This window comes from Mugil cephalus, chromosome 3, assembly GCF_022458985.1.
Source record: "Mugil cephalus isolate CIBA_MC_2020 chromosome 3, CIBA_Mcephalus_1.1, whole genome shotgun sequence".
NCBI classification, from domain to species: Eukaryota; Metazoa; Chordata; class Actinopteri; order Mugiliformes; family Mugilidae; genus Mugil; species Mugil cephalus.
This window is the reverse complement of record NC_061772.1, coordinates 10,038,941-10,062,225: the sequence shown is the minus strand read 5'-3', so window position 1 is coordinate 10,062,225 and position 23,285 is coordinate 10,038,941. Positions and strand designations below refer to the sequence as shown.

General features: G+C 40.1%; 1 protein-coding gene across 1 annotated transcript in view; it reads left to right on the top strand.

Annotated features, from left to right (window-relative positions):
- LOC125005839 (CUB and sushi domain-containing protein 1-like) overlaps nucleotides 1-23,285 on the top strand; it is a 372,481-nt gene that overhangs the window by 318,960 nt on the left and 30,236 nt on the right. The window contains exons 47-60 of the mRNA XM_047581471.1: nucleotides 472-552; nucleotides 3,686-3,799; nucleotides 5,979-6,095; nucleotides 6,991-7,062; nucleotides 8,129-8,275; nucleotides 10,700-10,888; nucleotides 10,996-11,181; nucleotides 12,259-12,456; nucleotides 13,328-13,501; nucleotides 15,344-15,517; nucleotides 16,162-16,335; nucleotides 17,773-17,961; nucleotides 19,468-19,644; nucleotides 21,472-21,657. Of these exons, the coding sequence (XP_047437427.1) occupies nucleotides 472-552; nucleotides 3,686-3,799; nucleotides 5,979-6,095; nucleotides 6,991-7,062; nucleotides 8,129-8,275; nucleotides 10,700-10,888; nucleotides 10,996-11,181; nucleotides 12,259-12,456; nucleotides 13,328-13,501; nucleotides 15,344-15,517; nucleotides 16,162-16,335; nucleotides 17,773-17,961; nucleotides 19,468-19,644; nucleotides 21,472-21,657 (2,178 nt within the window). The remainder of the gene's footprint in view (nucleotides 1-471; nucleotides 553-3,685; nucleotides 3,800-5,978; nucleotides 6,096-6,990; nucleotides 7,063-8,128; nucleotides 8,276-10,699; nucleotides 10,889-10,995; nucleotides 11,182-12,258; nucleotides 12,457-13,327; nucleotides 13,502-15,343; nucleotides 15,518-16,161; nucleotides 16,336-17,772; nucleotides 17,962-19,467; nucleotides 19,645-21,471; nucleotides 21,658-23,285) is intronic.

The window sequence follows — 23,285 nt, the reverse complement described above, 5'->3', positions numbered from 1 at the left end:
CACATTCGTCCCTGCATTTTACACATTCAGCTGTCAGACTGTCAGAGTGAATTATTACCCAGAGACTAGATTCAAAATGGATTCACTATATGAACGACATGAACATGGACACAAGATTTAAAGTCCTAGTTCCAGTTGAGTAAATGGGGACCAGGCTTTACAGTGGCAGATGGGACACACTGAGGAATACAGTAACCTCGTATCATGTCACGTCACATCCCCTGTAACATTGTAATATTGACTGGATATTGTCCCGATTAAAATTTGCATTCCTTTCTCACATTTCCCAACTGCTATGGTTGATTTTAAGAATATGAGTAGGACAATGATCTTTTGTCTTGACATAAACCCAATATGTATTTATTTAGGTAGATCAATAATATTCTGTCCAACTGTTATAAATATGAATACAACTTTGTAACTTGAGCTAAAATCTTCTTTGTTAGTGACATGTTTTACTCCTCTTTCCAGCATACCGTCTGAAGAAGTGCCCTCCTGCTCCTGTCGTGGAGAACGCGGAGGTGATCTATGAGGATGAAGACTTTCAGATAGGTAACAGGCTTGATCTAATTAATAAAAAAGTCAAACATGTTGACAGCAGCAAAACAGAAAGGGGTTCCCCAAAACACGAAATAATCCATTATTATTATTAGAGATTAACCTGCAAGACAGTTTTGTAGATAACTAAGAGAGCTGATCCTTCACACTTGCAATGAAATTTTGGCTAATTTAGTCAGATTTTTAAAAGTTCATTAAAATTTATCAACTTTATCTCACATGGTATGTCATAAGATCTACAACCTGATCAGGCTCTTAGCAGGTCACTGTTCTGTTGATCAATTACGTCATTAAAGGGATGCATTACTTAAATGTAGCAGGCTAACATCAGTTTATCACTGTTACTTCTCTTGTGCTCTATTAGTGACACTGAGACACTTGTTAATAAAATACAATCGGTGCATGTGTCTCATTTGTATCTGTGGCTGTGATGCACAAAAATGAAAGAGTAAAAACTGGAGAAAATGATTCAGTGCCAAAGCATTGGTGGTATTGTTTCTCTGTGTAATGGTTCAAGCATCGCTCAGGTCGACAGTTAATGATTGTTAGTGATATTAATCACATCCATTCTTCCAACAAAATGTGATGGCTGGTAACCTTTTTTTACAGTAGTGGATTACATCACATGGGCAGATGTTTTGATTATTTATATGTAACATACATTGTTTCTTGTAAAATCGACATTCATCTTAAATTCCTTAAACTGAACCCTGAAGGCTGGATTTTGATCTACTTTTTATTCTTTTGTCAGAACATCGATGTCAGAAAATATCTATAATATTTTGGAGAAAACATCTCAAAAATTGTGTTGATCAGTTTATGCTAGACCATGTGAGCTAGCAAGCTAGTCTTTGATTCATTTGGATGTCTTTTATGTGTGAAGCAACTGTGACGTTCACTGTTCCCAGTGGTGTGTAGTCAAACAAAAAGCCAGATTTCATTCATTTCAACACTTGTTAACACTTACTACTAACTACGCTTGCAAAGGATCTTCTGTTTGCATTGTGTCAAACAGAATAGGGTTATCCTTCTTCAGCTTAATGTGCTGTGTTTAGATTTAGATCCTTGAACACTAATGAAAATACTTTGTATTTAGCATTTGTTTCAAATATAATGACAATGTTTTAAATGATATTAGCTTAACACTTTGTAGGAAAAGCTGAAAATGTATATACTGTACATTTCAGAAAGTTAGGTATTTGGCCAGCCCCCTGGACTCCAAAAATTGCTCCAAAAATGTTCCAAAGATTGTCTTGTGATGTCAGAAATGCCTGACTCAGTGTCCAAGTGCCCCCATGAATGTTTAATGGGGTTGAGGGCAAGTGACCGTGGAGGAAAATCTAAGACAGTCAGCACTCCTTGGTCTTCAAGAGAGGTGTGCTTGGGCTTACTATCCCGCTGTACTAACGAAACTTCCACAAAGGTTGCAAACCAGAGGACGGAGCATGTGTTCATCTCCACAGCTGCAAAACAGCTCCAGACTTGAATATATCGGTGGACCTGTGGCTCCTTACATTCACATTATGTTACAGGTAGAAATCTCAGACTTTGATTCTTCAGTAAATGAGTGATCTTTTATGAAATGCTGGTATGTCCTAACCAACCTCAAGGCCTTGTTTCCACTTCTGAGAAGTGGTTTAGAAAAGCTTCTCCTCTACTAGAGAACCTTCTTTAGACAGTATTATTGCTGGCTGGACTCATGTTTTCTATATCTGCCAATTCTGTACCTATGATGAAGTTGCTTTTCCATCTCTGACTGTACTAAATTTGATATATAGATCTAGTGGTGGCGTCGCCTTTGGTCTTCTTTAATGCGCTTTGAATACAACTCAAAGAAATCTGACTGCTTGGACAATGATGTTAATATTGCTGATCTAGAAATGATCCAGGATTTCAGATTTTCATTTGACGTGTTGTAATATTCTTTTGAACTAACATCCTCAAGTGTATGTGTGCCCTCCAAACCTTTTACATTTACATAGACATTTCACAAAACCCTGCAAGATCAATGCAGAGCTAAGTCACTTACGGCAAAGTATATACTCATTTCTATGTCGAAAATTTAAATTCAGGAAAGTTAGTTGACTTTTGAAGAATTTGTTCATTTTGGGACTTTGTCTCTGACCTTTTAAAATACATCGACAGGGTATTATTTTCACTTCGGGACCATGAAAGACATTGTCTGCCTCAGATTGAAAAACTGTAATGAGATACGGTGTGAAAATTATGACACGACACCGACAAAAGCAGCTGTGATCCAGAGAGTGATAGTCACTCTCCAGTTGACTTTGTATGGGTGATATCAGTGAAACCAGTGCGAGCTAGTTTGGCATAACATGCACAGATCTTAAACCTCCCAAAACGTTTGATTAAAGGTAAAGTTTACATTCACCATACCTGACAGTGTGAAACATCTCAAGGAAAAGCTGTTTGTTCCCTTGAACAGTATTTAAAGTTATTGGCCCGTGCTGTTAGGCCATGCATGTCAAAGTGTTAAGCGTGTATTACAGCTTCCTGACAGTTGCACGATTTCAATCCCTTTTAAGACTGTGAGCCTGTCAAACTCTCAAAGAGACAGCTTTGTCAAGTCGTGATTGTTCAAGACTATCTCTAAACACTATACTACATTTTGAGAATAATAATGATAATAATAATAATAATAATAATAATAATAATAACAATAATAATAATGTTTTTCCTGCCCTTACTACCTGCAAAGAAATCCTCCCCTAGGAGAAATCCCCTGTGAGTCTTCAGTCATAATTACATTTTTCAGTTGATGCAAAAAGTGTAGTCAGGCAATGACCACTTTGGCTGCTCTCCAACATCAGTACTATTTAGCAATAAACTAAATAGAATGTGAACATTTTCGTTCTTTTATGAAGGGGTCTAAGAAGAGATTTGTTGCCACCTGGCACAATTTCTAAGTTATTGACTTACCCTTTTTTGCATGCTTTGTATTGTCATGATATAAGAGCCTTCTCTGAATGAACAGTCCAACTGTTGTTGCTTTATGTCTGTTTATGTGGCTTCATGGATATGTGATTGCGCTTATTTTATTTGTTTTACGCGTAGATAACGCATGATATGATTTAATCGAGGTTTTTCTATTTTTCCCAAATGTTAGGTGATATTGTGAAGTATCGCTGTTTACCTGGATACACACTGGTTGGAAAGGCAGAGCTTATGTGTAAGCTAAATTCCCATTTGCTCTTTGAAGCCCCGGCCCCATCATGTCAAGGTAAGGCTTAGTTCCACTACTTAACATGCACCAAACATAGTTAGGCCCAAATGTATTTGGACAGAGACACAATCTTCATGATTTGGACTCTACATGCCACCATATTAGAAATTGGAACAACTAAGATGTACATAGCAACTAAGATGGACAACTAAGGCTCAAGCCCCTCCATGACACTCCAGAGGACAAGTGGTCATAGGAAATGAAAGAATACTGAATATGTTCAACCCTTTGATTTAATCTCCTCATGTAATATACGCTCCAGTCCACTCATTAGTTTATTACTCAGTTTATTGTGCCACACACACACACACACACATACGAAGACACATAAGTAGACCTCAGACCAACTCGCTGTCAATGATGCCAGTGACGTTCTATGATGGTGTGAAAAAGTATTTTCTCCCTTCCTGATTTCTTAGTTTTTTGCATGTTTGTCACACCTAAATGTTTCAGATCATCAAACTAATTTAAATATTAGTCAAAGATAACACAAATACAAGTAACAAGTAAACACTAAATGCAGTTGTTAAATTAAGGTTTTTATTTTTAAGGGGAAAAAATCCAAACCTACATGGCCCAGTCTGAAAACGTGGTTGCTCCCCTGTTAAAACATGACTTAACTGTGGTTAAATAGGAAGTACCTGATAATCCTCAAAAGCTAGACATAATGTGGAGATCCAAAGAAATTCAAGAACAAATGAGTAAGAAAGTAACTGAGATCTATCAGTCTGGAAAAGGTTCTAAAGCTTGGGGACTCCAGTGAACCACAGTGAGAGCCATTATCCACAAATGGTGAAAATATAGAGCAGTGGTGAACCTTCCCAGGATTGTTGACTAACAATACCCCAAGAGTGCAGTGACAACTCATCCAAGCTGTCACAAAAGACCCCACATCAAGATCCAAAGAACTGCGGGGAACACTTGTCTCAGTTAAGGTCAGTGTTCATGACTCCACCATCAGAAAGAGACTCAGCTAAAATGGCTGCATGACAGAGTTCAAGACCGAGACCACTGCTGAGCAAAAAGAACATAAAGACTCGTTTGCCAGTAAACATCTTGATGATCCCCAAGACTTTAAGGAAAATCTCTGTGGACTGATGAGACAAAACTTTTTGGAAGGTGTGTGTCCCATTACATCTGGAGTAGAAGTAACACAGAAGAACTGGGGCTGTTTTGCTGCTTCAGAACCTGGAAGACTTGCTGTAAACAGAACCATGAATTCTGCTGTCTGCCAAAAAATCCTGAAGGAGAATGTCCCACCATCTAGCAAACTTGGGTTCTGCAGCAGGACAATGATCCAAAACACACCAGCAAGTCCACTTCTGAATAGACTTTGGATTCCTCCACAGATCTGTAAAACACTCACTGCAAGTTATCGCAGATACTTGATTGAAACGCTTGGTGCTGCCCATGAGGTTTAGGGGGCAATCACTTTTTCACGCAGAGCCACATAGGTTTGGATTTTGTTTTCCCTTCCCTGCATTATGTGTTTACTTGTGTTATCTTTGGCTAATTTTTAAATCTGTTTGATGATCTGAAACATTTAAGTGTAACAAACATGCAAAAAAAATAAGAAGTCAGGAAGAGGGCCAACACTTTTCCCCACCGCTGTATATTTCTATGAGTCAGATGAATATTGATTTGAATTGCTCCTATTTCTTCCTTTCTGCAGTTTTTATAGTTGAAGAGAAGCTCAGTCTTTGCCATCACATGGAATGAACAGTGTTTCCTTTCCATTATAAAAGGAGAAAAAAAGAAGCCAACACTCTTATATAAGGAGCAATGTAACTAAAGTGCTCACCCAAACTACTTAGAGTTTAGCTCCTTTTGTGTTAAATCCTATTCCCTAGACACTTACCACACAGAAAGACCAGAGGAGCCCTCCATTGTCTCGCCTGTGCTCAAGGCTAATAAATGGGCGCATTAGAATGGGGAGACGATAGGCGTGTGGCCTTCAGTAGCAACACTTCTGTCTGAATTCAAACATGACCCCTGCACACGTAAAGCATATCTGAAACTATTGCCAATTCAAATCATTTGTAAAAAACATAAATTCCCAGGATAAAGGAAGTGGGCAGAAAAAAAGAAGCTGGAACCGAGCCTAGAATTGTATAATACAAAAAAATTTCACTTCTCTTGGTCAAACTGACTTTGCTTTTGTCTGTTACCACTCCAGCCCAGTGCCCAGCCAATGAGGAACGCTTTTCATCATCAGGAGTGATATTGAGCCCCGGGTTTCCTAGCAACTATCCAAACAGCCAGACATGCTCCTGGCTGCTACGTATGATTCCAGGTACAGTGAATATGTTAAAGGATAGAGGGCATTTTATATGTAATGTATATTTATCACGTGCATGATTATACAGTGTGATAGACTGTGACACACTAAGCAGATGGTCAGCTGTAGGCCAGTTAAGGGCTGTGGGTGAGCGTCTGTGACCCTACTTTTGATGAGGTTTTTTTTTCTCACACGGCTGGCACTAGTGGAGCCCATTTTGCCACCTTTTTGGTCCATTTAGCATGTTTAAGTGGTGGAGCGACTAGTGAGAGAGAGAGAGAGAGAGAGAGATTTCCCTCTGATTGGCTCCTCAGCTTAGAGAACAAATGCACAAGAAGAGAAATGGAAGTGATGAAAATAAGTGAGCAGAAAAGTCTCATTTTTCACCTTCATCTCTTCCGAACATTTCCGTGACTCCATGACCATCTAGGAACAAATTGTAAACCAACTGATGAATATGATTCTTGGGAGCTGCCAGCTTTAGCTTCCGAGCTATTCCCAGCTCTTCCATTTGACCCTGTTGAATGAATAAGACAGACTATTGACATGCGCCGGTATAGAAAGTTATTTCTTTGGGCACAGAATGTAAATTCTAGCTTGCTATTGACAGTAGTCTCTGTGGTGTGCTCAAGTGTAACTTTTTGGTCAGGAGGCAGGCAGCATGAAGCAACACAACCGTTAGTTGTTTTGTTTTTTTTTTGTTTTTATCTGCTTAGTGTGCCTCGTTCTATATGCTGTGTGTGCAATGTCACGAAGTGATATTGTATGCAAATGCATTAAAGTGTGCAAAGACAGAGTGTGTGCGTTTCCTCTTTTTTTACTCTCTTATTTGTCCTGCATTTGTACATAGAATATTGCATATTCCAACATGGTAGCATGCGACTGTAAATAACTGCGTCCTATTTCCCAGGTTACACCATCAATATCTATGTCGAGATGTTCCACAGCGAGAAGCAGTTTGATGAACTGGAGATTTTTGATGGTACACAATGCTTTCTTCCCTTTTCATACACATGTGCACGCTGATTCACCTGCACACACACACACACACACACACACACACACACACACACACACACACACACACACACACACACAACTTGAGCTCATGTTTGTTTGTGTTAAGTAATATAATTTAATAAGGCGCACAACACCTTTCATTTGTTGTGTTGGGAATTTACCCCTCAGGACGGTAGAGTGCACTATTTAACTGTGCATGCATGTATGTGTAGCTTCTATATAAATTAATTAATTTTAGATGTAACTTGTACATCTGTATTGGGTAAAATACCAATGTTTGATTATTTTTCTTTTGCCTGAAACAGAAGATCAGTTTCTTGTATTCTCAGAGGCCAAAACGTAGTCTGTAAAAACAATAAATTACACACAAACGACGACTTTTCGAAACATGAAATCTGAATTGGAATTCACAAGCAGTGTAAGCATACGCCGTAGGCCACTAATATTTCTATCCCACTCAGTTTTGTCTCCCCACATTTATTTTACCTGGATCTAAACCCTCTACCTGCCGTGGATGTTGCAGACAGCGCTGTCATCATTGCCGAGCAGATGTAATCCTGTAACCAGAGTTATTTCTGATTGGAAAATAGTTGGAAATCGGGAAGAAAAATGTGTGTGTGTTTTAGGAATTTGAAGCTATTTTTGCTATTTTAAAAATTGGTTGGATTCACTTTTTGAACCGACAACATTAGCACAGGTGCTCCATTCCAACAATATGCTACATTGAGCATTGAGAATACATGTATAATGTAGATAAGTAATCTGGGGGCACTTAGCAGCTTAATGATGCTGTCACACTCGTGTGCCTCATACATTAGAGGCAGAAAAACCCATTCAGATTGCAGTCGTCTCTGACTCACATCAAGCTTATGTTCATCTGGAAGGCTGCAAGAACGCATGTATGTAAGAAGGCATTATTGTGATGGCCAAGTATCTTCTCAGCAGACACAACAATGAAAAACAAAATCATGTTTTATATGAATGCATATGCACAGCCGCACTGAACACTCATTTGTTTGTTTCACCAGGATCCTCAGGACAAAGCCCTTTGCTTGTTGCTCTCAGCGGGAACCACTCATCTCAGCTGAACTTCACTTCTAAAACAAACCAGCTCTACCTGCGATGGTCTACTGACCACGCAACCAACAAGAGAGGATTCAAGATACGATACTCAGGTACATCAAGTGCATGCCTCTCATTTTCTTTCATCCTTTTTGCCTTCTTATAGCACAAGTAGAATAAAATGTCAGCTATTTCACCTCTGGGCTGTATGCACCTTGAATATTTAAGAGATTGGATACAGCATGTGAAGCACATGTTTTTTGCTGTCAGTTACATTCTTTGTGAGATTTGGATAATAGATTTCATGATTTGATGCATGTCAGGGGGGAAGCACACGGTGTGAGTTTTAAAGGCAAAGCATCCTTCCGCATCATGACAACTGTCTCCTCTGCTCTATTACTGCTCTCACTCGCGGTACATGTCAATGTATGCATCTTCTCATTTCGAAGGAAATCTTTGACTGCGTCTCCCTGTATGAATAATTTTCACCAATGCTGTTCTTTTAGAATAGAATATGTCTCTATTGTCATCGTCACAAGTACAGTGAGGTTGAAATTGCTCTCCAATCAGTGCATCAAATCAAAATAAATAGAAACACATAAAAACATTAGTAGTGTACATAACATAGACAAGGCACACACACACAGTCATCACATGAAACTAGAAAATAATGCATAAAGGGGCTAAGTGGGTGAGTAACGTCATTTAGAAAACGTTGTTTGGAATGCATCAGGCTGCCTAAGTCCTGAGGAGATTTAGTAACTACTTATATTTATTTTGTTAGACATGCAGCTTGAAATGTAATGATCAGTGCTACATTTTTTATGATTCTTGCATTCTAAGTGTTTGGGTTAGCTGTAAACTAACCTTGCTGCAATTACTCTTCATTGTATGACATTTATCTATCTACGGACCTTTTCTGAATGTTTTTGTAGCCTTGTCAATTGTTCACGGAGATTCACTTTTCTCGGATCTCTCCGCTTTTTTATTTTTCTTACTTTAGTGTATAAAGGGGGCTCTTTACAGCACATGGGAGAACACTATTTCCCTTTTCACATAAACAAGGTGTTGAATTAGTCAGCTGAAACTAGTACGATTGGAGCCAAAGTACTAATGTATGATAATGCTGTTAATGTGTTACAGAAATGTTGTTTGCGGCGGTGTGCATTTTATAATTGATTGCATCATAAAACAATATGGTTTGTAAGACTAAAGGAAATATAGTGCATAGATAGAAATATAGAACATAAAATGGTGGCTGGATAAGAGCCAGAGAGAGCCATGGAGTTCAGATGAAACTGCATAATGAGGCAGTGAGGCGAGCCACTCTAGTTTAACTTGACCAGATGCATTTCAAGTGTATGTCCAGGTCAAGCTATGCACCCTGATGTGTGCTCGATCGAGGGCAGACTTCAAGGAGCCGAAAGATTTCTGACAAAAACAGGAGCCATTGCTAAAACATGGGCAGCTGGATATAGCTAGTGGGAATGTCAGCTCCTTGCTGTATCCAGACGTGGCATCCACATTCAGAAACTGACGATCATGTGTTGAATAGACGAGTGAAAGCAGAGGCAGATACAGGTTTGATGGAGCCACAGAATATCTGCTCTTTGCTTAGATGACAATAGGATTAAAAGGCCCCTAAACGTCAGGTTAAGGCTACAGAATGGTGTCACGCATCAGAGGGCTCAGTAGATTCTGTAGATTTCTATAATCCCTGACTACTGATTGAAAATACTGGCCACGGTATGAGCGCTATAATATGCTTCCAGGTGTCACAGCACGATTGTCCTCCAGTTATTGGACAAAAGCTTAGTCCTTTCTCTTCTTCACTAATTATCCTGTCTACTTATGCATAATTCAGACTTTCTCAGTCAATTGTTTGACAGGATCTTTTCTCTTCCTCAATTTTCCCACTGGGAAAAATAAAACACTGTGTCTGTCCATCTCTTCACTCTGTAACATTTAAATATTCTCAGTGTATGAAGTGCCCAGTATATTTGGATAATTTGAGTTTGATTTGCAAAACCAAAAGAGAGACATACAGCCCACAGGAAAATATACTTCTTGGATAGATGGTAATGGAAATTACCGAGGGACTGCGTTGTCCTGGGCGAAGCGAGAATGTCATTCCACCAATGTGAAGCCGAAGGGAAAAGAGCCAAGATCAGGTGAAGCATCGGACAGGAAAGGGAGAGCCAAGTGGCTCATAGTGGTGTGTCCTGCTCCATGTTTAGATTGCTCTCCATGCTCCAGCAGTTCAATTTTTATACTCTCTCCTAGAAAAACAAAAAATTGCCTCATGTTAATGCTTTAGTTTTTGCTACTTCTCTGGTAGCAAAAACGCTATAACGCTCTGGTATCCTTTGTGCATTTGGACCTTTTCATAGATTTAGGAATTATTATATGTCCACAGACTCCAATGCTCACACTATAGTGCCATGGTATTTGTTATGCCCTTTATTGAAAATGTGTGGTAATTATTTCTTTCTTTCTTTCCTTCCTCTGTCTCTGTCTTGGTTTCTGTGTGTCTCCAGCTGCCTATTGCAGTATTAATGATTCTCCAGCGAATGGCGGTGTGGTCAACCGAACCAAACTTCGTCCAGGTAGCAGACTTCAGTTCTTTTGCAACCGTGGTTACCGCCTGGTGGGTTCAAGCAATGCCACCTGTCGGCTCGACTCAAACGGGCTTTACCAGTGGGATACGCCGCCACCTTTTTGTCAAGGTAAAGCACATTCCTGCTCATCTAAAGGACAATGGAAATAGCTGATATTGATTGAGGGGTTTATTTAGGATTCCCTCTGTAATGCATCTCTCTTTGTATTGCGGCAGCTGTGTCATGTGGAATACCTCAGTTACCGGGCAATGGCAGCGTCCATGCTTACCAGTATACTGTTGGTAGCCAGGTCACCTACCAATGTAACCATGGTTACCACCTTGACCCAGGTGTTCCGATGACAGCGGTGTGTTTGGAGGAAGGCACCTGGAGTAATGCTGCCTCAGTTCCCAGATGCCTGCGTGAGTGCTTCTAGCTATGAGTCAAGGGAAGCCGAGAGTACTAGACAACTTTTAAATTTAGATTTAGATTTAACTCTGTTAAATATAAATATAAATCTTGTTTGTTCTTAGATATTGAACTAGTTGCAGCTTGCACATTGTTAATGAGATAGTTTAGTAATGAATAATAAAATAAAACATTGTGTGGAACACCTTCAATGATGCAGACAATGTCAATTTTTTCATTGTAATTTGCTATGTCTCTTTGGCCCTGGAAGTTATTGGTTTAGAGAAATTGAGAAACTTTGTAAAACAAAAATAAGAATAAACACAACATTTTAGGTGTATCACTCTGCACAATATAATGTGTGGTAGGGCTGGGCGGTATGACCAATAATCTATATCACAGTATTTTTGAAGATTCTTACGGTATTTCTTTTTTCCATTAGATAAGAATTGATGCAGTAGATTGATTAAGGATGGGCTCTTTTACTGTGTGATGAGTAATTATTAGACTATTTATTCATATTTAAACATATTTATACTGCTATGGCTGTGATGTCAATAGCAGCGCAACCAGCTACTGTAATAACTATAGTCTGCGTGCATTTTTTTTTCCCTCATTCACAAAAAGCGAAAATTGGGGATATTTTTGGGGACAGCTTTAGCCGGGGGACATGTCATCCAAAACAGGGACTCCCCCCAGACAATGGGGACATTCTGAGCTCTGCCAGTTCTTTCCTCAGACCTTTCTATCTTCACCACACCTCCCAGTGATGCAGTCGCACCACGCTATATTGAAAATGGTCTGGTCTGAAACAGTGCCTTGTGGCGCAGCGTTCCTAATGCTGTGTACTCAAATACACCAATATGCTAGCATATTCAAAAACAAATAAAAATACTGGTATGAACCACTATACCATCCAGCCATACTGTATGTGACTCAACATATCTTTATGAAGTGAAAACTGAAAAGGTATTTTAAAAGATTAGCTTTCTCATCATGTTAACAATATAAAACGTGCTTCCAGTTGATAATGTTTTAGAGACTCATGTTATTCACTTGTGTTTCATATTTGATTATATGTTACTTTCCAGCGGTCCACTGCCCAAGCATTGAGGGCAGCTTGTCAGATCACATGACCTACCGCCTGCTCTCTGGTCGGCTAGGAGAGTTTGGTTCTATGGTGATGCTGGAATGCTCAACAGGATATTATTTGGGTCTGGGGCACCGGACTCTCCGCTGCCTTGCCAATGGGACCTGGGAAGGGTCAAACGACCTAGCTATTTGCAAGAGTAAGTACTGATGGACACCATTGTGACTCTCCTGGGTAAACAAAGCTGAAACTGTCATAAAAGCCAGAGCTTTTCACTTGGTTTTAAGTGGAAACATGGGTATACCTAATACTTTCTGCCACAGGTCTAGTATTTTGGATAGTAGGAAGGGGATAGCTTAAGAGGGTGCTGGTGTGTGTGTGCATTTCCCTTACTGCTTTTTTTTTTTTTTTTTATTTGACTTGCCAGGCTTGTATGTGTTTCCAAATGCCTTAGGATATTAACCATTGCACATTGTCTTGGGACCATGATAGCTCTTTTTAAACAGAATGCAGCCTGTGCTTCCTAAATGGGGTTTATACGGTTGGCAGTAGTGAAAGACTTAAGAGTGAAAGTCTTTTCAAATAGAGTCTTATTCTGCAATGTGCCTTTGCTGCTTATTTCATAAAGAGAAGTTAAGAGAGAACATTGTGACTTTGAAAACTTTCAAATAGGCTACAGAATGTCTTAGTGTTGCATAATATATGACATGCCAATGAAAAAAGTGTAATGTGTACACTTGAGAAGTTTAAAAAAAAATGATTAAAAATTGAAATCTATTTTCTACTGGGCCAGTAGTTTTAAAACTTGAGGCAGAATTTGGGCTGACCTATCTAACACTGCAGCAACACTGAGAAATCTGGCAATGCTACAGAGGTATCTGTTCTTCAAGTTGTCTAGTGATTTGAAAACAGTGTCTCAGAGGAGATTAGGGAAAAATGACCCTGCGTCTCCTGACATAAATCCAGTCCAACTGGTATTGTAGCGGGAACTAAAACGTACCGTGTTTAGACTCAGTTTGCCAGCCTTGTGATGTGACTTAATGTTTTTATTTTTTTATTTTTTTATTTAGTCATCTCCTGTGGGGAACTTCCATCTCCTCCCTTCGGCACCAAACTGGGAACATTGACCACATTCGGAGCAACTGCAATCTTTATGTGCAACCATGGTTACACATTGGTGGGGTCACATGTCAGAGAGTGCGGGGCTAATGGGCTGTGGAGTGGTGCAGAGACCAGATGTCTAGGTAAGGTTCAGTAGATGTGATACACTGTGTATTGTCTGTCCTGGATCACTTTGGCATATAATTGAATGCTTTGATCAATAATACAAGTATATCCAATCCACTGAAATAATTAAAAATAGATAAGAGGACGCTGCTATGCTAGTGAGCTGCCAGGTGAGTTTAAAATCCAGTCTGTACCAACCATCAATCAGCTGTACTTTCAGGTTCATGTAACACAGCAACCAAGAATCTAAACATGTCACAAGATAATAAAAATGTGGATGCCAGTATGTAAATATAATATAAAATGATGAAACACCTTTGAATACAGTGCCCTACACAACCAAGGACTTTTTTTATGAAGGCTTGATTTCCAATGGAACTGTGTGAATGAACACATGTTATTTATCCTTTTTATTTATACATGGCATTTCTTTTTCATCACGATAGTAAGTCAGCCTTGGAGTTACATGCATGAAAAGCAGTCTTGTGTGGAATGCACACATTCACACTGAAGGTGAAGGTAGAACTCAAGGTGTGTCCATTTGAAAACACAGCAAGGTACATTAAATGGTAAAAGTTATTGTTTTCACATTGCACTATTCTACCTATTGGTACACAATGTGCTTTACAGTGACCCATCTTTCATTCACACCAGTCACTGGGAGCAACTGAGGGTTCAGTGTCGGATTGGGCTGCCAAGTCTCCAGTTTGTCTACAATCCACTCTCCTTGCTGAGCCACAGCAGCCCCATGACTTATACTTTGAAATGTGCATTTTATGTAGTAGAGGCTCATGTATCGGTACTGCATTTGTTGACAAGGACTGGGTTAGGATTGAATAGTGCTAGTTTTTTATTGTACACAATACAAATATGACCAGCCTCAATGGCATGACTGCTATCAAACTTTGCGTAGAGGTACAAGAAATGTCTATGTCTCTTTAACAACTATAATCATACTTTATGGAATATAATTTATTGATCTATTGACAAATGTGTCTCTTTAAAATAAGCAACATCCCTCTCAATTTCGGACTGGCCATAATTTGAAATAATTAATTTGTTATTGATGCATAATAAATCACAATTGGCTTCAGGAAAAACTTCAGACATGTCTACTTGTAGTATTCAAAAAAAAAATTATTTATTTTCTGTAGCCTAGTAGCTGAATAAATTTAGACATATGATGATAGAATAAACAGAGATGTAGAAATATCTGCACTCTTAACAGTTTTCTCCACTGAGTTTTCCATTATAATCAATAGTCCTGATGTCTGTTTTTCTAGCATTAATTATCATTTGCGAGAAATACCGTAGTAAATGCTAGATCCTTTAAAAAAAATCACTGGGCCTCAGTCTTTTGCTTTATGAAGAACAGAGACATGAAGGGAGGAGATTAACTGTGAAATGTGGGTGATTGGTCTCTTAACAGTGGAAATGGTATTGAATACAATCCGATGATTCTCCACACCTCAGCTCTCAAGATGTGTCCTGCAATTTATGTGCTTAGGTTTTAGGAAATCATGAAAGGATGTGGCACTTCAAGGCCACTTAGAGAACGCAGAGAAACCATTTAAATGTGCTGATTTTAACAGACCCTTCTGTAATCGCTGCATGGTTAGGATTGAAGGCTTTGAGCCTTTATTTGCAGATGCACTGATGACTTCACACTGCCAGACATGTTGGAGCTGTAGTATTGGAAAAGCTCCTGTTTACCACTGGGCATCTGTTGGGACACGCAACAGTAGCAAGAAGAAGTCAGATCGCTGGATGCCCTGAACCAGTCTCCAAAGCACAATTTAAATTGGTTAAGTAGTTTTAACCTTTTAAAGTATTAATTTATGCCATTTTCCCTCTTCTAGCTGGTCACTGTGATTCTCCAGACCCTATAGTCAATGGCCACATTAGCGGAGACGGCTCGAGTTATCGAGACACAGTTGTGTACCAGTGCATGTTAGGATATCGCCTAATCGGCACATCGGTCAGAATTTGCCAGCAAGACCATCGATGGTCTGGAACAACCCCTGTCTGTGTCCGTAAGTACTTCATGATATCAGTAGCACTGGACTGTACCCATGGTGTATGATAATTTGCTGCTATTTTATTAAGTGTGACAAGCTAAAAGATATTCCTATCTTTGAAGCAAATGTAACCCTCATATACCCTGTAAAACGTGGTGTCAAACTCATTTTAGTTCAGGGACCACATACAGTTCAATTTGACCTCAAGGTTGCCAGACCAGTAACACAATAGCTTATTAGCCTATAAATAACGGCAACTCCAAATGTTTCCCTTTGTTTTAATGGAAAGAAGTACATTATGAAAATGATCACATTGAATAAACTGCTCTATTACAAAACATGTAATGAACTAGACATTTTTGAGAATAAAAAGAAATGCAATTTCTGTGTAGTTCTAAGTCTCAGTGTTGTGTAATGTCCACAACTCGTACTAAAATTGTGTGAAACCTAGGAATATAGCAGTTACTTTTGTTGGAAAAATTGCAGTTAATCTCTTCAATTTTTGTACTTTTCAAATCCATCCCGTGGGCCAGATTAGAACCTCTGATGGGCCACATTTTGTAGGGGGGAAGAAACATGACTACACATAATACATTTTCCACGCCTCCTACAACTTTCTCATCAGACTTCTCTCAAACCTCTCTACCATACTCTTTCAGCCATCACTTGTGGTCACCCAGGCAACCCAGCCAATGGGCGGACCAACGGCAGCGAGTTCAACCTCAATGATGTAGTCAACTTCACCTGCAACAGAGGTTACGTCCTCAGCGGAAACGCTCGTGCCCAGTGCCGACTCAATGGACAGTGGAGCAGCCCCCTACCAGTCTGCAAAGGTCAAACTCATTTATTACATCTTGTATCTGTTCAATTGCTAGATTTTTTAGGTGATGCAGTTTTTGTCTTCTGTTACAACTCTAGTGCTACTACGGCTGCAGAAGCATACTATATCATGGTGGTAGACGACTCTGATGGAGATGCACAGTGTCTCCACTGTGGTGTTCACTTTAAAATAATTAGATTGAGATAGCATACTGATGTCGTCGCTATTATCATTACTGTTGGCAAGCAGAAACATAGCCAAATGTAATAAATGTCACAATAGCAAAAAAACAATTCTCAAAGATATAAAAAATAAAAGGAAAGTGAACATTTCGGAATGGATTCAGCATTCACCGGCTGGATTTGCTCCTCGTAACATTATGTGAACTGAGTAGTTTTTGGTGAAACCTGCTGCCAGCAGACTGTAAAACTGAGACCTGAACAACTGCAGCGTTAAAAACACTTTCTTTTTGAACACCGAGCTGAATTCAGCCACAATCAGTGTGATGTGCATGTGTGTCTCCAAATAAACTGACAGATTCATACATGCTCACACGCAGCTGGATACATGTCCAGAGACGTGTTCTTATCCTCTGCTAACCAAGCGTGGTCGTTAACGCCGCAGTCCTCTCTGGACCTCTGGTAGCGTAACGGTTATGATATCCTAAAAGTCACACATACACACAGGCATTTTGCACAGTCATGAGAACGGATCGATAAAACGTAGTTGCTCACATGGGTTTCCCATTAAAGGGATTCATCTTAGCTTGCTTGCTTGCGTCCTCCATCTCCCTCGCTTTCCCATCCCTGTCTCCCTCTGTCTCCCTCGCAGCAGCAGCTGTCAATTATGAGACTGAAACTTTCTTTGTTCCCACAGGGTGTCACATACACACACTTATAGCCATCTCCCCCATGGACCTGAATTTGAGTGAATGTCAGTCTCCCCTGTGACATGTGGAAAATCAAACTCCACTCCTACTGGACTGGCATTCACCCAGAGAGGAGAAAGAGTAGAAGGGTCCAGGGGAGAGAGTGAAGCATTCCAGCAAATAGAGTGAGGTGCAATTAAAGATAAACCTAGAGACGGAAGCACAGCACCAAAGACAATCTGAATTTCTAACACTGCGATTCAGGCTTTAGGCTGAGACTTTATCTTGTTGTCTGTTTGCCTTTTTAAAGTTTCAGCTCTGTGACATCGTTTGTGCCATACTGTTTTTGGCTCGTGTTAAATTACATTTGCAGCATTAAAATCTTAATTTGCTTTCAACATTAAAGTAAACTGGTGTCTATTATAAAGGTAATTGTGCCTTAATGAATGACAGAGAGATTCTGGACACAGCTGTTATTCAAGCTGCTGTGGCTGTCACGTTATATTTATCCAAATTGGTCTTTTCTTCCCTTCAAACTTAACACAAAGGGTTCCAACGATTTTCTTCTGCTCTCTTGCGCAGTGGTGAATTGTTCAGACCCCGGTCACGTGGAAAATGGCGTGCGCCAGTCAGGCCTACATTACCCAGAAATCTTCAGCTACGGTGTAACCGTGGCAATCCACTGCAAACGAGGCTTCTACCTTCTGGGCTCGGCACTCCTTACATGCCTGCACGATGGAGTGTGGGACCGACCAACCCCTCGATGCCTAGGTATGGATGGACGGATGTACAATTAGCACCGAGGGAAACAGTGGCAGCACAGGCTTAGAAGACATTCAATCATAATGATATCTGTGTCTTATTAAGAAGTTTGCAGATTCCTGCAGAAAAAATCTCCTCAGAAAAACTGTCGCAGGCATGTGGATTTGTTTTTATTTCCCCTCGTATTTGTCAGGAAAATCCATTTGAAGAATGAAACGCCATGAGGATCCAGTGGAAGGAGGATGAGGAGGGAATGAGAAACTGTGAGAATAGGAGAATAGGAGGTTCAAGAGAGAAAATGGGAGGGAATTAATCATAAAAAGGGCGAGAACATGAAAGAAGGAGGCTTAAAGGTTTGCGCATGTTTGTGTGTACGCGAGTGTGTGTAGCCAAAAAAAGTGAGCATGTGTCTCTTAAGGCAATATGTGTTCTTGTTAGGGAGCTACCAAGGCTGATAGAAATATAGAGATTAAACTGGAGCACGATAGAGAGAAGGAGATGAAGAGAAAAACACAAAGAGGCGAACACAACCGCAGAACAAGGACACAGGAACAGAGAGGCAGAGATGAGGAATCAGACAGAGAGGCGGGAAGGGGCGCGCACACGCACACACTGTTGAGACTCTTGTGTCTGTGCAACGGGCATTACATTCCAGAAACAAGGTCTTATCTGAGAATTGGGGGGAGATGGGTGATGACAGAGGGGCAAGGAGAGGATGGAGTAATACAATTTGAGGGTAAGGGGAGATATCGGAGGACAAGTCATTTGGCAGAAATGGAAAATCGAGAGCAGTTTCATATCTGTGTTCTCCAGAAACCTGTGCTCCGTAAAACATAGATTTCTCCAAAATTGAAGGGGAAAAAAAATGACTTTTTTTCACAGATGTCCGTTGCTTTGACACTGTGGAACAATTTCTGATAGTTTTCTACAGAGAGGCAAAAGATAGAGACTCTCTCTATGTTTTTTTAGCCAAAGTGAGTTTAATTTGAGATGAGTTATTGGTTTTCTCTCTTGCTCTCTTTCTCAGGCAATTCAATTAAACTCAATAGATGTAAGCGTCACAGGCAAGACTATACAGTGAAAGCAAAGCAAGTCTAATTGTCCACCTACCTACAACTTATAATGTATAGTTGTGAAAAGGATGATAAGCAGGTACCTAATTACTATTGAGGTGCATACAACCCTGTCTTTGGTTTGCTTGTTTCTAGCTGCCTTTTGCACATCGCATACTTTTTTGTCTCTTCCCACGTGTGACAGCTACCTGTCTTTCCGTCTTTATTCCTGTCTTTATTCTGTTTGAGACCTGTGACACATAAACAACAATCCACAACAACAATCTACCTAATCACACCCCCATCCCTTGCCGTCACCTCCTACCTCAAGCTGTCTCCTGCAATGACCCAGCTGCACCACCTAATGCAGCAGTATCTGAAATCTATAGCTGGATGCAGACACACACATACACACACACACTAACCCCCTCTTTTCTCTTTTAATCTCTCACTGTGTCTGTAGCTATTTCCTGTGGTGACCCTGGTGTACCCCCTAATGCAGTAGTATCTGGGACCCACAGTTGGACGTATGGTTCAGTACTGCAGTACTCCTGTCTGCCTGGTGGGGTGCTGGTGGGTAACGTCACACGACACTGTCAGGAGGACGGAACATGGAGTGGAGCACCACCGTACTGTACTGGTAAAGGCAACCACTAGATAGAGTGGCATGCGTGATTGAGGCTTGATATACAAGTGTCAATGCTAAGTCAGTCTACAGGTCTCCTATGGGAATGGACACCCGTATTGCCATTGTTTGTTCGACCTAGCAATAGTTGCATAGAAGCAGTCAACAAATGGTCAGTTGCCAGGGTTAGCTTACCTGCATAGACGCCATATATAAGCTGACCAGGCATGACATTTTCTGCAAACATCTTGTTGTCACACCATTGTTAGCATACCACAGACTCTATGCCTCAATGGGTCAGGGCTGCTTGGCAGCAAAAAGGAGACCAACGCAATATTAGGAAGGCAGTCATAATGTTGAGCTTGATCGGTCCATTCGATACACGTCACAAGGTACAGACACACAAAATGACTAAACTACAAAAACTATGTGACTTTAGTGAACTAAAGTGAAATGAAACCAGATTTTTAAGTGAGCAAAAGATGAATCTGCTTGAACTGTCAGGAAATAGTATGATTCCATCTGATAAAATAAGTGTGAGCCATATCACACAGGCATGTCTGGCATTACATACTGTGTAATGTCACCTCTGGCCTATACTGTGCTGCTAAGTAGAACTGACAGGTACTTGTGATTGACAGGCAGGGTCCTTGTGTGTTACAGAAATACCACGTTCTTCTGCAGGATTTGCTTTTGATTTTCTATCAGTGACTTTGATGGTAATGTGTTCAGGTAATGGCAGCAGCTGACTGTCAGCCATTTTGTTACTATTTGTAACACTATAACATTACATGACAAAGGCAAAGGTTAAAATATGAGACACACAACCTGTTCTAGGATCAGATGTTGCTGTATCCTTACTTATATAATAAATAAATGTAAGTAGTTTAATATGTGTTGTCTAACTTAGTAAAAGCCAACAACACCAGGACTATGTTTGCCTTTCTAACCCTATGAAAGGATCCACCGTTTCATGATCTTGCAAGTAATCTCAAAATAATAGTATTCTTGTCAGTTAATTACTATACTGTGCTTTAATAAACTGAACTGCGTGTAACCAGGCTATATAAAGGAGTATAAAGGCGGAGTTCTGGCTTACTGCTCAGGTTGTAAATGCCGCTCTACACCAGGCTTACGCAGATCCCCCAACACTACAACTGATCATTTCCAAACTCAGCATCAACTGTCTCCACAGCTCAAATGCAATAAGCTTACTCTGTTGGCCTCAAAACAGAATACTCAGCAGGGCAGGACCATCCTGCAGCTGAAGACCTTATTGAGATTCAAGATGCTGCATTTGGAGCTGTACCCTGTTAGACTCACAAATCCTTACCGATGGAATTTAAGCTGCTAAAATTGTGACACACGTAGTGCTTTTAATGCTAGAACAATCTGGTGTAGCCTAAATTCCAAGTGTAGTTCGACAAAGTCGTGTGTGTCTTGCCTGCGTGTGTCGCTTTATATGAACGACTGAGTAGGAAAAGTGTTGTAACTTCTGCAGTGCAAATGATTTTTAGTTGATGTTCCTGACCTTTACCATGAATTAATGCTTATATTTCTAGCCACATAACCCAGATAACATCCTAACCCTGATTTTATACCATTAGTTGCACAAAATCATTCAAATCTATTAGCAGACTAATGGGCCCGAGCTTATGCAGCTATTGACTTACATTAGTAGGATCGAGTATATTTGGATTTACTGTGCAAACTGATATAGTTTGTGCTTCTGTGTGTCTCATCAGTCTGGGACTGTATGCGTCCTTGACTGGTTCAGTGGTGTCCATGTGTTTGCTGTCGGTGCTTTCAGTACATTAACTTCATGTTTTCTTCTCACTACAGGTGTGAGTGCTGGAATCTGTGGAGATCCAGGGATCCCTCCCCATGGTACCCGTCTTGGAGGGGAAGAATTTAAAACTAAGAGCCTTCTGCGTTTCAGCTGCGAGGCAGGATACAACCTGATTGGCTCTGCTGAAAGGACCTGCCTTCACAACGGCACCTGGAGCAGCACACAGCCTGTCTGTCAAGGTGGGAAATGTGGCAGCAGACATCTGCATGACTCATGTATTTCTGAGAAAATATGCCTCTTGGTGGATTTAGATCCATTACAAAGTCATTAGAAACCAAAGCATAAAAATAAACATACAGCTTATTTTTAAGTTTTGATTTGTACAACTGAGAGTAATGATCTCACCCCAAGTCATGATAGATTTCATGTGCTGTCGTACACTGTATTCTATTCACAAGGACCCTCTGTTGGTCCTGTTTTGTAGTAAAATACAGCCACTTGCTTTATGCAAGGAATTTGGATGTGACAGCCTAACAGATGCTTAACTGTCTGTCTTGAAACCATCATTCTGATAGCAAGTCATCCCTATCTCATTTGAGGTTACCTTTGGGTCCCAACCCGTATTCCATAAAATACAGCTATAAAAATAAACATTGCTATAAAATCAGTCAGTTCAGATTTTGTATAAACTCACAGTGCAGTGTTGGCATACAGACAATATAAATTCAAATAAATATAGCATGGTGCATTGCTTTCACATGCGTCGACAGAGGTAGCTGTGTAGTATACTGTATTATATAATTAAATATACTGTATACAGTATGGGAGTTTGCATGTTCTCCCTGCGTCCCTGTGGGTTTTCTCCGGGTACTCCGGCTTCCTCCCACCTCCAAAGACATGCTCGTTAGGCTAATTGGTAACTCTAAATTGACCCTAGGTGTGTGTGAGAGTGTGAATGGTTGTATGTCTCAGTGTTAGCCCTGCGATAGGCTGGCGACTTATCCAGGGTGTACCCCGCCTCTCCCCCGATGCCAGCTGGGATAGGCTCCAGCAACCCCCGCGACTTTAGTGCAGGATTAAGCGGTACGGAAGATGAGATGAGATGAGATGTATAAAGTAGGTTTAAATTAAGCTTTATTAATATTAGAAATTCAGACAACGCAAAAAATTTACAGTTTCCAGGTCTGCCACACGAGGCAGTTCTTGCAACAATCTGAGTTTATGGCTGTAGAAAGAGTGAGACACAACAACATAGGTGACCATTTTTCTAATGTCATCTAGCTTTGACACAACACACAACCATTACTTGAATATAGAACACTGAAACCTATAAAGACTGTACCCACGGTAATACAGTGCAGTACTTGTTTGTTTACACTGATTTATGCTCTTTGCTTCTAATTTCCATTTTACTTGGTACATTTCATATCTAAATGCCATTTATTTTGTTAAATATTTTTCATCTGCTGATTTATTAAGTTCAAAAGAAGTATTGCCTACTAATAATAAGAACATTGCTCCTTAGAAAATCAGAATGAACACAAACCCGTAAAGCGTTTTTTTGTTGCTGTTGTTTTTGTTTTTTTTGTTTTTTCTATATGCCAGGAATCAATATCTCCAGATAAAGTTGGATGAAATCTCAAAACAAGAGCTTCAAAGTACAGGATTTAGAGCAGTAATTAGGCTGAGACTGTATTACAGACAAACTCCAAATTTTACTCTGTCTGCATGTTTAGAAAAACTAACATTGACATCTAGCCCTCTGGCCTTACACACACAAACAGAAACAAAGAGGTGTGTGGGTGTGTCTGTGTGCCAGCGTCTATGTTTGTGTACCGCTAATTATTTATGTCTGCCTACAGTTGTT